This window comes from Salvelinus fontinalis, chromosome 2 (assembly GCF_029448725.1).
Source record: "Salvelinus fontinalis isolate EN_2023a chromosome 2, ASM2944872v1, whole genome shotgun sequence".
Lineage (NCBI taxonomy): Eukaryota > Metazoa > Chordata > Actinopteri > Salmoniformes > Salmonidae > Salvelinus > Salvelinus fontinalis.
The window spans coordinates 75,046,956-75,064,703 of record NC_074666.1 but is presented as its reverse complement, the minus strand read 5'-3'; the positions used below and the strand labels follow the sequence as shown (position 1 = coordinate 75,064,703).

Genomic DNA, 17,748 nt, shown 5'->3' with positions numbered 1-17,748 from the left:
GGCTCTGAATGAAAAATGATGTGAAAACAGGCAAATAACGTAGGCCTAATTACCATCAGAGTAGACTATAGAAGTGAATATTATATCATCAGTAGGCTATACTATTATTGTACTGCTTGGCTACTGTCAATAAAACCCACTTCATGCTCAAATAGATGCAGTCAAATAGTGAAATGTATTATTTCATAGTGGCAAGAATTGTTGTAATGACATCAAATATATATTCGGGAAAATCCTTGTCCTCATCACAGTCTCAAAAAGACAACACAATGAAAAATAATGATAATAATACTTCTCAGGTGAAACATTTGCAACTACTCAACATTCTTTTGTAAACTATTTGTAAACAATTGTAAACATCTTAGACCCAAAGAAAGGCACGGGCGCCCTTGTCTATGCTGTGCACTGTAATTATTGTTGATGAACCAGGCTCCAATTATTCTAGTACATCAATTAATCAATCAATCAATCAAAGTAATTCAGTGGAGACGGGGTGAATTTGTACAAACTGACCTTTTCCTGTTCCTATTTCTGTAGCCTTTCGTCAAAATCCAATTGGTATTCTATCTTTACACCAGTAGTGTTGCTAATCAAAGCACTCCCTCACACAAGAATACTTCTTGAAAGAGAGCCTGTGAGGTTTACAGTGATGTGCCTTGCCAACATTTCAAATGGTGGCTTCGCATCCTGCCCTATATGATAGAGAAAAAGAGGAGGGGTACATAGAGACACGTAGTGACAACTGATTTGACTTCGTAGAAATAATAGGCTATGTGTGATACCAGTATGTAAGTGCCTGAGTGCACAAGTAAAACAGTGCCACTGTCAAGATTGATGCCCGTTTGTGATGGCACTGTTTGTTAGATTGACAACAACTAAGAAATAAACGTGCCACAATTTCCAGGCTAGGGGGACATTGACAATACTTCTAAATGTAGCTATTTGTATTCCACTCATTCATTTCCTTGCCTTTCTTCCCATGACACCAGGGTGTAAGCGTTCTTTTTGTGTGTGTAGACCGTAGTGGACACCCTTTGCCACTAGGTGACGCACTTTCCCATGTTTTTCACCATCTAACTAGCTATGTAACAGAAATGTGTTTTAAATAGTACAACAACACTTTAATCTATGTTGCCTATTGCTCCACCAGGCACACCAAAGTTATGTGACAGACAGAGATGCATATATTTGCGCTGTACTTGAATAAAAAAAAAAGAAGAGCAAATCAACCACAGAGCTGTATGCAGCTAGCTATCAGGTGAAAGTATCGCGATAGACGGTCTAGTGGCTCGCAGGCGAAACCTATGGGCCGGTCAGACACCCTGCTCACAGCGCGAGGCAGGAGCCGAAGCAGCAGCAGCAGCAGCACCCGAAGCATCTGGAAGGAAGCGGAAATAAACGTCGCTGGCTAGTTCGGGTTTAAGCAAAAACAGACGTATTTTGTACATTTACCTCCACTAACAAAACTGTAAAGGGTGGATCATAAACAATAAGGACATTTGATCAAGCAAGAAGGTTACATTTCACAGCTAAACTGGCGGGTGAGTTTTTGTCTCGTTCTACTGAATACAAAGCAAAGGCTACTCAGCCAGCTACAGTACCCGCTAGCATACGAAAGTATTTTCTTGGTTTTACTTTTTTTTTTTATATAGCTGTAGTACTGTAGCTAGCTAATAGGCCTATATGCTTGCCATGCAGAAAACTACGAATTGACATAACTGTACACAGACATTTAACCTAGATATTAAACAAATAACTGTTGGCTAAATAGGTTGGTGTTTTTTTTATTTGTGTTTGTTGTTACTAGTAGCTAGCTAAATAGCCGGCTAGATTTTTCGTTTTGGCTAGTTGCTAGCTAACGTTAGCTTCCTCTTTCAGATGTCTAGCGTTTGAACTGGCTCCTAGCTCTAATTCAAAACAGCTGGAAACGGTGTTTCACAGTACAACCAACATAAGTGAATTTAGCTACTGTAACACTTTAGCGCAAATGTAGTAGAATTGGCTATTTCACTGGCCCTAATGTGGGTACCTAACGTTAGTTAACTGACTTTCCTACAAGTGGAAGCTCTGTCACAGATAGAAACAAACTGATAACGAGAGTTGCCAGAAAGCCTCCCATAAACGTGAATTGTCAAATAATAACCTAGAAAGATGTTGTTCACCAACTAGCTAACTAGTCACTTAATATAACGCACTTCGCATGATTGGTAAGTAAGCCTGGGTAACCGGTAGTGACCTACGTAGCAGAAAGTATCGAATTGATGCAGAAATTGTATATTCCAGTGCTGGTTTTGATTGTTGTGTGTGTATCAAGCAGGATAAGAAATGTTTAGTAAACAGCGAATCTGATTGGAGAGCTAGTAAACTTCGTATGAGGCATGCTACACTACAACAAGTAGCTACAGACTTTAGCGCTCCCCCATTCCTTAACCCAACAATGGCCTGTCAATTGTCAAATCTTGGCCAACCACTAGTGTGGATTTAATTCTGACATTGGTACAGTTGGTTTTGGGTTGCCAGGTGCCCCAGGTGGGTTGAAATTTCACTTAAGGACCAATGGAATGGTCTAACATGAATATACTCCGTCCACCCGGGGCACCAGCCATGCAAAACGAACTCCACCCATCTCATTGCCGTTTGGTTTTTTTTTTTTATCAGCATCAAATGTATCAAGCGCACATCCGAAAGATGTCAACTGTCTGCCTTCACCTCTTTTTAGAAGAACATCTGTCAATTTCAGTCCCATCATCATACAGTGGTTGACCGACAGGCATAAACAGAGAAGCTAGATATTATTTTGTGGCATGTTTCTCCTTTTTTGCAGATACCTTCTGTGAGCTTTATGTGAGGATCCAGCCCTAAAGGAACGGGTCATAGACGGGAGGAGCGACTCGGAGCAAGCAACCGATCACGGAATTCTTGAACTGTGTTTTTATTTTGACACTGCTGGTCTCCACACATCAACGACAGGGAATAAAACAGCATTCACCCTATCAAGTACCCTAAACCCACGGTTATCCAATAACCAGTACCATGGAGGCCATTGCCAAATACGATTTCAAAGCCACTGCTGACGACGAGTTAAGTTTTAAACGTGGGGAAGTTCTAAAGGTAGGATTAGTGCATTTTTTGTCTTCAGATGACTTAATTGCAAGGCTTGGTAGCTGCTAGTTATCTGCTTTAAATGATTGTATAATTCACCTGATCAAAGGTTGTTAATCTACAATTAATGGACAAATATATGTTTTACTGGCACATCAAATTGCTCTTCTGGGAGCATATGCCCCTCAATTGTCAAGAAAAATTACATTTGAATTGCACAAACTTGTTTTTCTATTGCAAACCAGCTACAATAAAATGTTTGTCATGGAAAATATCAAAGACCATATCGTCCCACGTCTAGTAAATAACAGCAACACAACAGCTTATTTGTCAGAGCTGTTGCCTTCTGCAATGTTCCTCTTTGTACTTTCTTTCCTCAGCCCTTTCTTCACACACAGTATAGTATCGGTATCTAAAGCTACACCTTATTCAATGAATAAGCCAACATCATAGTACGTTCAATACAAGGTTTAGGCTTAGTAGAGTGATGGGGCTCAACACATGGAACACAAGGACTTTGCGGATGGGTTTATTTCACTGTGTTGAAATGCCAATCCTGCAACTTCTCTAATCTGACACAACCTGTGGCCAATGGATCACTTCAGACAGCCATCTTACTCAAAGCCTCACTCTCAGGCTCACTGTAAAAGAGCTCAGTCCATTTTCAGAGCTTGATCATCATGGGACTGCAAGATGTTAGAAAAAAAATGTCTATGCAAGTGCTCTGGGATTTAAATGTAATCATCATAATCCCTCTGAATGTCAATGGGTTTTAGGTAAAGAGGGGGTAAATTTACCGCCTAAGCACACCAGCTATCGTATGTTTTATCTGATTTCCGTTTCAAACGATTGTGTGTGTGTAGCAAGTGGAGCTAAACCTCTGTCTTGCTAGCAACTACATGTTTGTAAGATTCTGTACACTTTAAATCCTTTGAACTATTTATGGCATTTTGTGGTGTTTCGTGTGGCTATTAGCAGTCCATACACCCCATCAGAATGCCTCATGCACTATATATAAATGTCAACAGAGATATATTCCCCTCTGGGACACTTAATGAACATAACACACCAGTGCAAACCGTCCCTGTTCTTACACCATAATAGCAGTGTGTGTTGACAGGCAACAGGTACCCACCCGCCTCTCATGCAGTTGGAGAGGACACTGCTGTTGAAACAGTATCAGTAGGCATCTCCCACTTATTTTTAAAACCCACCCAGTCTCTTCAACATGAGTCACACTCAGAACATATGTTCTTGACTAGCTAATTTATGGGTTTTAAAGCATAGTTAAGTAATGCTTAAAGCTAGTTAAGCACAGTGGTCGCTTACACAAGACCCCCTCCCTATAACCACAGAAACACAATACTCTTCTTTTCAAATCTAATGTTATTTGTCATGTGCCGAATACAACAAGTGTAGAGCTTACCGTGAAAGCTTACTTACAAGCCCTTGACCAACAATGCAGTTTAGTAAATAGAGTTACTCAAATATTTACTAAATTAACTAACGGGAAAAAATAAAATGAAAAGTAACACAATAAAATAACTATGAGGCTATATACAACGGGTGCTGGTACCGGGTCAATGTGCAGGGGTACAGGTTAGTCGAGGTAATTTGTACATGTAGGTATGGGTAAAGTGACTATACATAGATAATAAACAGTAAGTAGCAGCAGTGTAAAAGCAAAGGGGTGGGGGTGTCAATGTAAATTGTCTGGGTGGCCATTTGATCAATTGTTCAGCCGTCTTATGGCTTGAGTGTAGAAGCTGTTAAGGAGCCTTTTGGACCTAAACTTGGCGCTCCGCTACTGCTTGCCTTGCGGTAGCAGAGAGAACATTCTATGACTTGGGTGACTGGGGTCTTTTAGGCCTTCCTCTGACACGCCTAGTATTTAGGTCCTGAATGGCAGGAAGCTTGGCCCCAGTGATGTACTGAGCTGTACGCACTACCCTCTGTAGCTTTAGGACAGGTCCGACTCTGGGGTGACAAGGAGTAGGCTAGCCAGAGAGAGACTCCCGTCCCTCCTAGCCTCAGATGCCAGTGTGGTGCTGGGCCCCTGTGTTCCGACAACCCCTCGCCCAAGCCCCCTGCAGCACCGAGTTCTGCATAAATATTAATCAGAGTGTGAGGCGGCGAGCAGCTTGATGGCAGAACGCAAAGCCGGCAGCATAGCGATACTCTAAAATTCCTGCAGGAGTTGCGTAAGCCGCAGGCTAGACCGCCACATTGCCTCGGCACCATCATCGACAGAGATCAGAGAAAGACCCGTGGAATACTGGTGTGAGCAAAGATACAGAATTAATTTTGATTGCATGGGCATCTAAAAACCATGTACATGAAAGGTTCTCCCCCCCCAACAGTTTAATTTCAGCCCTCATCTAAGTGCTAAGTGTAACTTTGTAAGTAGGTCCTGCCATATGAGAACACGTCTCATATCTGTGGTAGAAATTTTAAAATGGCCCTGTTTGGGAGAGGCCATTCCATTCTGCTTCCCTTCATCCAGCCCTTCGTATGTGTCAGTAAGATCTTGAGTTCTCTCATGTCTCTTGAATATCGTTACTTATAAATAGGAAAAGGATTGTATGCAGACTAGGTGCAGTCAACTTTGCTATTTAGTCTCTGGCAATGTATGAATTAATTTTGGCCTGTTTTTTTGTCTTCGTATGTGATTTGCTATGGGGTTTTGAAGAGGACTTATCTCACCAGGGGACTCTGGGGGAGAGAGGGCTCAGAAAGTAGAGCTACATATAAGGGTTCTTATTAAATTTGCATATCAGAAGAAGAAAAAGTGATCTCAATTTTCACAGCCAGAATCGTTAGTGTTACACTGAAAGAAGTTAACTTCTAGAAGTAGACAGCACGCTACCCAGCGTGAAATGTTTGTTGATTAGGAGATTCAGACAGTCTGTTCCAAATCCATTTTTAATACTTGATCACATCAGATCCTCAACACAGAGAAGGACATTGTCGGCCTGTCTACCTTGCAGAGGCATGAGTTTGAATGTGAAAGGAGTATGCACTACCAGAGCATGGGGAGGTCTAGGGTTCATTGTCCTAGAGAATCTCTTTAAGTAAGTGCTTTTGGCTAGCCCCTCTTGCTCTGTCCCTGGAACCTTGCATCTCATAATCCTTTCTCTGTGTGCTGCCTTTGTTCTTTGGCTGACATGATTTGGATTCAATTCCTAGGAATCATCAGGGGGTCCTCAGTAGAATGATTGGTGCGTCTCACTTACGGGTGAATCCCATTTGAATTCAATCACTTAGACAGCATCCCTTTTGATTTAAACAACATTTTCTATACACGTTTGCCGATTTTGCATACCCCACTGTACCATGAGACATCCCAGCTGCCCAACACTCTTCCTAGAGATCTACAGTCCTGTGGGTTTTCAGTCCAACCCTAATTTAACACACCTGGTTCTACTTATTAGCTGCTCAACAAGACTTTAACTAGCTGAATCAGATATGCTAAATTAGGGTTGGACTGAACCTACAGGACAGTAGATCTCCAGGAAGAGGGTTGGGCAGCCCTGGCTTAGACCCTATTTTATATCTGAGGATTTTGTGTTGTCTGCCATCGGTTGAGACACAACATGCTCTTGGATACAGGGTGGGTTTCATTTCAATTATAGAAATATAATTAATAGAATGGACCTATCCCTTCAGACCACTACAATTTAGCTGGCACACCATTGCAATTGATATTTTAACTTATACCAAAAAGATGGCCACCGGTCTACCCGCTGTTGAATGTCAACTTAATTGATCATGTATATTCTATTATCTATATTTCTATGTGTTCAATACGCTTGCTATGGAAGATTGACGGTATAATTTACATCAACTGATATTCCCATTCAAGTCAACATTCTCTGTGTGGACCTCAACCTTCTTTGTGGTACCATTTTGAAAGTTTAAATGTTATTTGCATTTTAGTACATTTATCAGCCAATACATTACACTCACCCTGTATTCAAGAGCATGTTGTCTTAATCGATGGCGGCACAACACAAAAACCTCAGATGTAAAATAGGATCTAAGCTAGAACATATGCAATATGAAAACAATTGGTGTGTTTTTAGATCATTGACTTTTTAAGGTTAAAGGACAATGTACAAAATAAATAACAATTATAAAATAGGTATATAACCCTGTTTGTCAACTTTTTAAGTGATATCAATCTCAACTGTTTATCTTTTCCAGTGATGAAGACATGGATGTCTCCATAGTTTGGCCAGGTAAACAAAATAGATGAACTTTGAGCACGTTTATCTGTTGAATGTTTTTGCATTCAGGTCCAAAAAGTAACTTTCTGTGCACTTCTACAACGGGCAAATATGTATGGAAGGTTTTGTTTAAATCAAAAGGTGGCTGTCAAGAAGTGATTGAATTCAAATAGATTTTTTACCCTTTAATCATAATTGCTTTCGCTGACGTGAATGAGTGCAGGGGGTGAGCTGACTGGGAAAGAGGGGTCATTAACAGAACAGTGCCGAGCAAGCTCCACAATCGGAGACGGGATGGTCGGCCTATTTAGAGCAACACCCCCCAGAACAGCAGTTTTTCTGCACTAGCAGTGACTTGCCAATGTCACTCACTGAGGTTTTCCCTTCAGAGTCGTTCACAGCAATAGAGGGGAGACAGAATCTGAAATGGTGGGGCGGTGCTTGGTTGATGGCTACCTCATCTGGCAAGTCTCCCTTTCTCCAACTATCACTCCTAACCCCCCCCCCCCCCCCCCCCCCCCCCCTCCTTTCCTCACTCTACTGATAGCAGGACGTATGTCTGAATGTTCTCCCCTCCAGATTGCTCTTCTGTGGGACAGGACAGAACATGTCCATATTCTCTCTCCATCCCCCGTAATGCCCATAGGCACCTCACATCGTGGCATGTTTAGCACGTAGGCTAAACCACGAAATCAAGCTGAGTGCACCAGCTTCCATGTGATGGACTATTCTCGGCTGCTTTCGGGGGGGCATGTATTGGTGAGGAATAACTTTCATTGACTGCATGTGCAAATGCACATACAATAATGCCTAGGATTGTGTTTTCAGTCTTTGCCATCCACCTAAACCTTGAAGGAAGCTTGGAGCAACCATTATTTGCTAAGATGGGTTTTTCTTCAGACCAATTGTTCCCCTGAGGTAAGGTAATCATCAGAGTACCGAGCATAACTGGATTATTACACTTAAAAAGATGAATCCTAGATTATAAACCAACAATTTGAAATCCAGGGGTTGTGTTCTGACTTTTGGCAAGCTTCCGTTCCATATGATTGTGACCGTTTGAGGTTGGCCGCTTTCTATTTGAGGAGAGTGGGATTTTTCCTTTTTAGGTTTGGCTTGCTCCCAAACTAGCAGGTCTGAGAGTCACTAGTTGCAAGGTAGAATTGGTCACATTTTAAATGGCCTGCTACATGGCTAGTGCTCAAGATGGGCCTTTTCCGTCTGCCTAATGTCTCAAACAGCAGTGTGATCATTTCTGTGTACAGAACAATCACTTCAGATAAACAATAAGTAGACTATCTGAATGGTTCAATGGCACCGAAAGGAAATGAACACATTAACTAGGCCTTGTGTGAATATTAACCTCAACTCCTCCAAATAGCCTGTTTTAATGGATAATAATTATAGTAATTTGGTGGGTGCTTTATGATGTCGTTGGTTGGTTTTGTCTGTCATAGTTGGCAGTTGCTGGCCAAGACACTGCTGCTTCCATTCAGTCTGGACATTTTGATATGTGATAGAGCATCAGTCAGTTTAATTTTAGGGTATCATATCAGAAAAAGCTGTCAGTGTGATATTTAAAAAATGGGAAAGGAAACTAGGTAGCTCAGCCATTCTGTTTCCAAGTCTGTGCAGTTTTATGCAAATTGTCAGGTTCACATACTGTAGAGTAGACTGCTTCAATGTCTTGTGATTGATGACAAAGGTCTATTCTACGCCTACATACCTACATTAATCTATTCCAAGGTAGTTATCATGATAATGTGTAACTTTCACCTCTTTAAAGCTTAGTATCTGGTTCTTCTGTCTACTGAATTTTTAAACCCAGTTTAGTTTGCATGCAGGGTATTGCATTCAAAAAGCCATCCAAGATTGAGTATCAGTGTCTGAGGCACGCTTCTCTCAACATCTATGTCCAGTACTGCCTGCTAGTGCTAAGCCTAAGCATCTCTGCTTTCGAGACAAGGGGTCTCTCTCACGAGAGGATGGCCTGTGTTGAGGCTTTGTTTATTCAAAGTCGCCTTAAGTGCACCAGTATGGAGAGATGTGGTGTTAGTATTCTATTTTCTATCCCCCCTCCATCACACATGAGCATCTGTTGAGCCCTTGTGTTTCACACAATGTGTTGTCTCTGTGTCACCTCTCTCTCGGTGTGTCACTGTTATTCTCTGGGTGGCTGAAGCCTAGACTGTAAGAGTCTCTGTCCTCTGAACAAGATTGTGAGTTGGCCCTCTCAAACCAGAAGCTGTGCTGTGATGTCAGTGCCTACAGTCTGGTGGTGTAGCTGATGAAAGAAAGGTTTGTATATGTCAGTGATTGATAAACTGTATGTCAATCACGGGATATCAGCTGATGGCCTCTTAAAGTTGAAATAGGATTCTTAATCCAAACAGTGGCGAAGATGTTTAGCGACTAGCTGGTGCCACACAACAATTTATTTCACCCTAATTTCCACCTGCTTTTAGAAAAGACCCTTTACATAACTAGTTATCTAAAGCTCCATCATTGATGGGATGAAAGGGGTGGGATTGGAACGTAACATGCGTTAATCGCCTCATGCTGCTGCTGCTGTGTAAGCCTTTTGTTGTGTTTCATAAACATGACAATGTCTTTTTTTCAGAAATATAAATCATTCTATAATCCAGATTCAAAAGATTGACTCTGTGAAGTCAAGATATCTTTAAACCTCTTTCCCTCAGTATTCAGTCAGTAGGTTCTGTGTGTGAATACGACAGCAGTCATTTTGGATTATTAGTTTGCGTTACTGATTTCTCTCGCTAGAATGCAATGTCTTGTTGAATAATTAAGGTTCACTAAAGCCCATGCTATTTGTATTTCTTGGAGTAAAGCTGGTCATGATTTTACATGGTTTCTGAAGGCCATTATTATCTAATTACGTAGTGCTCTTGGGGGTTCTTTCCATTGCCCGAAAAGAGGGAAGTAAGACTTTAAACTGGTTCTATTTCCACGAGAGCTGACAAAAAGTCTGTGTTTTACCATGATTGAGCTGTGGGAAAGTTTGGTGGAAATTAGTCTGCGCATGCATTTTGTGTGTGAATGTATATGTAGCGTATTTGTGTTCTCTTTGATGTTACCCTTTCAATGTGTTGACCTTCATGTGTTTTCTGAGACTCTGAGAACACTGATGACCTGCAAAATAACTTCGTATTTATTCGTATTTTTACTGAACCTTTCCTTAATTAACCAAACCCTGACCCTAACCTATAACCTAATTTTAACAAATTCTGAAATTAAATATCAGTTTGCAGATCAGGAGTGTCCCATAGCTTTTTCAGGGTTTTCTGTGTGAGTGAGTGGTCATAGCCACTCATGTGACCTGCCTTTGATTCTGACCACAGTGGGGACGTGTATGGTCCTGTTGGTTCACATTGTGTTGAGCATTCAGGTTGCGTTGTTCCTCGGCCTCTACCTCTGACTCACACAGCTGATTGACCAGCCAGGGCTCCTCTCTAATTTGCAACACTGAGTTATACACCAAAATGTATCCCTCTTATTTGCTACACACACAGACTAAGCGGACAATCACATTCTGACAGCAACAACGGCTGAAATGTTCCTACAATAATGGCTTTTTTCTACCCCTTTTTTCACGCTTTGTTTAGCTTACCAAGAGTTTTCTCAGGCGCTTGATGGTAGTCTGGGCCTGAATTATACTGTCCATATTAGGCTAACTGTAATTGAAGAACATTTACCTCATATAGACATCTTTGTGTGTGGTGGTGCACAATGTTTTTTTTCTGCTTATTGGTTAATGGTGTACACGAGCTGTAACTCCTACCTTCCTGTTTTTATTAAACATACATTTTAAAGCTGTTAGATATTTCTGCTCAATGCTAATGTGTAGCGTTTCTTTACAACCTAAATAAACAACCTAAATAGAGAAGTGTTAATAGAATATTCTTAGCACACACTAAAATGTACGTAGCTAATATGAAAAATATCTGGTTCATTTTTTCCTCACATTGTGCGGTTTGGCTTAGTTTCACAGTGTGTCATGTGATTTTGCATCAGTGTTGAAAAGGGGAAGGAACTCATTTTGCTTTTGGGGGGTTTCTAAAAATTCTCCTTTTTGGTTAGGGTTTAAAATGATACACTAGTCTCACTATGACGAGATCTGCTTGACAGTTGTCATTTCACATCTCAGTTGGAAAGGAGGCGTATTATATCTCATGCCATTATGGGGTTGGAATCAAAAGATGGGGCCTCTGCCTCTGACAATGGAACTTGAAGCGCCCTATTCTTTATGCTCTTGGCTAGTTCTCCTTTGAGAAGCATGAATGCGGCCAGTGCTTTTTCAGATCTATTTGTACAGCAAAAGACAGCCCTCTATTTGAGAACCAGAGTGCCATTATAATGTGGCCAATGCCATATTGTAGAAGCAGTGAGCTGTAAATCTCCTTTTTATCTGCCCTAGATGTTTTTCCTATGGGCACCTCAAGTCAGTCATGCCATATGGCAGGGCAGCCAATACCTCATCACTGTGCTCTTCTAGCACAATGGAAGCTAAGGCTACATGATCCATGATGCCAGATGCGTCCAGTCAGTGTATGTCATTTGAATTAAAAATGTTACTGATTTTAAAGTAATTTTATTGTTTTAATGCTATGCTTACTGTACTTTTACTCACCCATCTCAATTAATTCACCGTTACAAAAAAACCCTGAGGGGAATAGCCTAGTAGTGTTTAGGTTTGTGACTTGAGTAACTTCTTGTATCGTGTATTACATAGGAGCCTCATTTATAAACATTGCATACATTTCTGCGTGCCCCATTTCTGACAAGTCTGCGCATGTACAAAAATATTGAGATGGATAAAGTTTCCGCATACTATACATTTGTTTTAAACTTTTTTTACCCCTTTTTCTCCCCAATTTTGTGGTATTACATTTTCTCATCTCTGCAACTTCCGTACTAACTCGGTAGAGGCGAAGGTTGAGAGCCGTACGTCCTCCAAAACACGACCCAGCCAAGCCGCACTGCTTCTTGACACAATGCCCACTTAACCTGGAAGCCAGCCGCACCATTGTGTCGGAGGAAACACAGTACACCTGGCAACCGTGTCAGCGTGCACTGCGCCCGGCCCGCCACAGGAGTCGCTAATGCGCAATGGGACAAGGACTCCTTTAGACCACTGAGCCACTCGGGAGGCCCCACGCATGCCATACATACTCATGTTTCAGTTATAAATCAGACCTGTCATAAACCTGCACCGTGAACGAGCAATAAAACTCCGCCTGGAAAAGGCCCTCCATTCACCTTTTATGGTGAATAATGGTTCTTCCAAGACGGCGTAGCAGTGTAGACGTCTTTGTCCTGTCGTGTCCCGTGTCCCTTGTATATATCTTTTTACATATTTTTCTTCGCATATCTTTTAAAAATACTTTCTTAAACCTCAACTTCTAAATACTCTCCTGCAACCCGCCTCACCCAATGTGGCGTGGATCTGCTTTTTTCTAAAGTATTTCTATTTACTTCTGATCTGGAATCCATCTATTGAAGATAGCCAGCTAACTGCCTACCAGCTATCAGTTAGCAAACCATTGCTAGCGGTCATCAGCTAACCTTTAGCTCGGAAAGCTCTCGCTAGTTCGAACAACGTGACTAAAACCAGAGCATAACGGACCTATTTCTCTCCATATCCCCGGATTCCTACCGCAAACTCTGAACATTTTCATCTGGATCTTCGCAACTAGCTAACCACAATCCCGGGTGACCACTCCTGGCTAGCGTTTCCATCCCGGAGCAGGCACCGGAGCAGGCACCAATTAGCCTGAAGCTAATTGGCTAGGGCTCCTGTGCTACCACTGAAGCCCACTCCTGGGCTACAAGACCCGGACCCATTTACTGCCGGTACGGAGCACGGAACCCCGCCTATCCTCTACGACTGGAATACCGACATAATCTGCCCGGGGACTCCAACAGGCCCCTCAGGCGTGACGCCCGCTGAAGGCCCATTCTGCTAACCTACTAGGCCTGTTAGCTACCTAGAGCTACCTGGAACCCTACTAATTCCACGACTGGTCTATCGACGTCACCGCACGAAGAGGCAAAAACAGACTTCCCCCCCCCCCCATCGCGACGTCCCCCAAAGGCTAACTTGCCTGCCCCGGTCTGCTAACTGCTAGCTTATCTTGCAGCTAGCTCAGCCAGGAAGCTAGCACCAGTTAGCAAACACAATTCTACAATTCACAACCTCTCTTTCGCCATCGCTATCCGGCTTGGATTCTCTGTCGACACGACCACGTCTGGTTTGCAGACGTGCCCTCAACCGGTGCCCTCAACCGGCCTCCGTCTGAGCAGACCCCCTCCGTCTGAGCAGACCACCCCCCCGGGCTACTAACTTTAAACGCGTGCTAGCTCAGTGGAGGCCTCACTACTCCATCTACGGCTGCCCCCTGGACACTATGATCACTTGGCTACATAGCTGATGCCTGCTTGACTGTCCATTAATTCACGGTACTCCATTCTGTTTATTTGTGTTTTATCTGTCGGCTCTGTGCCTTAACTCAGGATCTGTGTGTAGTTAATCCGACCCTCTCTGCCCAGTCGTCGCCATTTTTACCTTCTGTTGCTGTGTTAGCTGAATAGCTGCTGTTATTTCACCTGCTGTTTTAGCTAGCTCTCCCAATCATGACCTGCAATCACTTTATGCCTTATTGTATGTCTCTCTCTAATATCAATATGCCTTACATACTGTTGTTCAGGCTAGTTATCATTGTTTTGGTTTGCAATGGACCCCGTAGTTCCACTCTCCGTACCTCTGATACCTCCTTTGTCCCACCCCCCACACATGCGGTGACCTCACCCATTGAGACCAGCATGTCCAGAGATACAACCTCTCTTATCATCACCCAGTGCCTGGGCTTGCCTACGCTGTACCCGTGCCCCACCATACCCTGGTCTGCACATTATGCCCAGAATCTATTCTACCACGCACATAAATCTGCTCCTTTTATTCCTTGTCCCCAACGCTCTAGGCGACCAGTTTTGATAGCCTTTAGCCACACCCTCATCCTACTACTCCTCTGTTCCTCGGGTGATGTGGAGGTAAACCCAGGCCCTGCATGTCCCCAGTCACCCTCATTTGTTGACTTCTGTGATCGAAAAAGCCTTGGCCTCATGAATGTCAACATCAGAAGCCTCCTCCCCAAGTTTGCCTTACTCACCGCTTTAGCACACTCTGCCAACCCTGATGTCCTTGCCGTGTCTGAATCCTGGCTTAGGAAGGCCACCAAAAACTCTGAGATTTCCATACCCAACTATAACACTTTCCGTCAAGATAGAACTGCCAAAGGGGGAGGAGTTGCAATCTACTGCAGAGATAGCCTGCAAAGTTCTGTCATACTTTCCAAGTCTATGCCCAAACAGTTCGAACTTCTAATTTTAATCTCTCCAGAAATAAGTCTCTCACTGTTGCCGCCTGCTACCGACCCCCCTCAGCTCCCAGCTGTGCCCTGGACACCATCTGTGAATTGATCGCTCCCCATCTAGCTTCAGAGTTTGTTCTGTTAGGTGACCTAAACTGGGATATGCTTAACACCCCGGCAGTCCTACAATCTAAGCTTGATGCCCTCAATCTCACACAAATCATCAAGGAACCCACCAGGTACAACCCTAAATCCGTAAACATGGGCACCCTAATAGACATTATCCTGACAAACTTGCCCTCCAAATACACCTCTGCTGTCTTCAATCAAGATCTCAGCGATCACTGCCTCATTGCCTGTATCCGCCACGGGTCCACGGTCAAACGACCACCCCTCATCACTGTCAAACGCTCCCTAAAACACTTCTGCGAGCAGGCCTTTCTAATCGACCTGGCCCGGGTACCCTGGAAGGATATTGACCTCATCCCGTCAGTTGAGGATGCCTGGTCATTCTTTAAAAGTTACTTCCTCACCATATTAGACAAGCATGCTCCGTTCAAAAAATGCAGAACCAAGAACAGATATTGCCCTTGGTTCACTCCAGACCTGACTGCCCTCGACCAGCACAAAAACATCCTGTGGCGAACTGCAATCGCATCGAAGAGCCCCCGTGATATGCAACTGTTCAGGGAAGTCAGGAACCAATACACGCAGTCAGTCAGGAAAGCAAAGGCCAGCTTTTTCAAGCAGAAATTTGCATCCTGTAGCTCTAACTCAAAAAAGTTCTGGGATACTGTAAAGTCCATGGAAAACAAGAGCACCTCCTCCCAGCTGCCCACTGCACTGAGGCTAGATAACACGGTCACCACTGATAAGTCCGTGATAATCGAAAACTTCAACAAACATTTCTCAATGGCTGGCCATGCCTTCCACCTGGTGACTCCAACCTTGGCCAACAGCCCCGTCTCCCCCGCTGCTACTCGCCCAAGCCTCCCCAGCTTCTCCTTTACCCATATCCAGATAGCAGATGTTCTGAAAGAGCTGGAAAACCTGGACCCATACAAATCAGCTGGGCTTGACAATCTGGGCCCCCTATTTCTGAAACTGTCCGCTGCCATTGTCGCACCCCCTATTACCAGCCTGTTCAACCTCTCCTTCGTATCATCTGAGATCCCCAAGGATTGGAAAGCTGCCGCTGTCATCCCCCTCTTCAAAGGGGGAGACACCCTGGACCCAAACTGTTACAGACCTATATCCATCCTGCCCTGCCTAGCTAAGGTCTTCGAAAGCCAAGTCAACAAACAGATCACTGACCATCTCGAATCCCACCGTACCTTCTCCGCTGTGCAATCCGGTTTCCGAGCCGGTCACGGGTGCACCTCAGCCACGCTCAAGGTACTAAACGATATCATAACCGCCATCGATAAAAGACATTACTGTGCAGCCGTCTTCATCGACCTGGCCAAGGCTTTCGACTCTGTCAATCACCATATTCTTATCGGCAGACTCAATAGCCTCGGTTTTTCTAATGACTGCCTTGCCTGGTTCACCAACTACTTTGCAGACAGAGTTCAGTGTGTCAAATCGGAGGGCATGTTGTCCGGTCCTCTGGCAGTCTCTATGGGGGTACCACAGGGTTCAATTCTCGGGCCGACTCTTTTCTCTGTATACATCAATGATGTTGCTCTTGCTGTGGGCGATTCCCTGATCCACCTCTACGCAGACGACACCATTCTGTATACTTCCGGCCCTTCCCTGGACACTGTGCTATCTAACCTCCAAACGAGCTTCAATGCCATACAACACTCCTTCCGTGGCCTCCAACTGCTCTTAAACGCTAGTAAAACCAAATGCATGCTTTTCAACTGTTCGATGCCTGCACCCGCACGCCCGACTAGCATCACCACCCTGGACGGTTCCGACCTAGAATATGTGGACATCTATAAGTACCTAGGTGTCTGGCTAGACTGCAAACTCTCCTTCCAGACTCATATCAAACATCTCCAATCCAAAATCAAATCTAGAGTCGGCTTTCTATTCCGGAACAAAGCCTCCTTCACTCACGCCGCCAAACTTACCCTAGTAAAACTGACTATCCTACCGATCCTCGACTTCGGCGATGTCATCTACAAAATAGCCTCCAATACTCTACTCAGCAAACTGGATGCAGTTTATCACAGTGCCATCCGTTTTGTTACTAAAGCACCTTATACGACCCACCACTGCGACCTGTATGCCCTAGTCGGCTGGCCCTCGCTACATGTTCGTCGTCAGACCCACTGGCTCCAGGTCATCTACAAGGCTATGCTAGGCAAAGTGCCGCATTATCTCAGTTCACTGGTCACGATGGCTACACCCACCCGTAGCACGCGCTCCAGCAGGTGTATCTCACTGATCATCCCTAAAGCCAAAACCTCATTTGGACGCCTTTCCTTCCAGTTCTCTGCTGCCTACGACTGGAACGAATTGCAAAAATCTCTGAAGTTGGAGACTTTTATCTCCCTCAATAACTTTAAAAATCTGCTATCCGAGCAGCTAACCGATCGCTGCAGCTGTACATAGTCCATCTGTAAACTACCCACCCAATTTACCTACCTCACCCCCATACTGCTTTTATTTATTTACTTTTCTGCACTTTTGCACACCAGTATCTCTTCTTGCACATGATCATCTGATGATTTATCACTCCAGTGTTAATCTGCTAAATTGTAATTATTCGATTTATTGCCTACCTCATGCCTTTTGCACACATTGTATATAGATTCTCTTTTTTTCTACCATGTTATTGACTTGTCTATTGTTTACTCCATGTGTAACTCTGTGTTGTTGTCTGTTCACACTGCTATGCTTTATCTTGGCCAGGTCGCAGTTGCAAATGAGAACTTGTTCTCAACTAGCCTACCTGGTTAAATAAAGGTGAAATAAAATAAAATAAAAAATGGTGACAATAACGCACTTTATTTGCTGTACAATTTGGCACTATTTCAAATTAGGCCACGGCAGTTGTGTAAAAGAAGCAGCAATTGCATATA

At 43.5% G+C, this 17,748-nt stretch overlaps 1 protein-coding gene across 1 annotated transcript in view; it reads left to right on the top strand.

The window, feature by feature from the left end:
• Positions 1-1,325: 1,325 nt before the first annotated feature.
• The window catches only part of LOC129825933 (growth factor receptor-bound protein 2-like), a 49,152-nt gene continuing 32,729 nt past the window's right edge, over positions 1,326-17,748 (top strand). The window contains exons 1-2 of the mRNA XM_055886067.1: positions 1,326-1,541; positions 2,825-3,111. Coding sequence (XP_055742042.1) covers positions 3,034-3,111 — 78 coding nt within the window. The 5' untranslated portion in view covers positions 1,326-1,541; positions 2,825-3,033. The remainder of the gene's footprint in view (positions 1,542-2,824; positions 3,112-17,748) is intronic.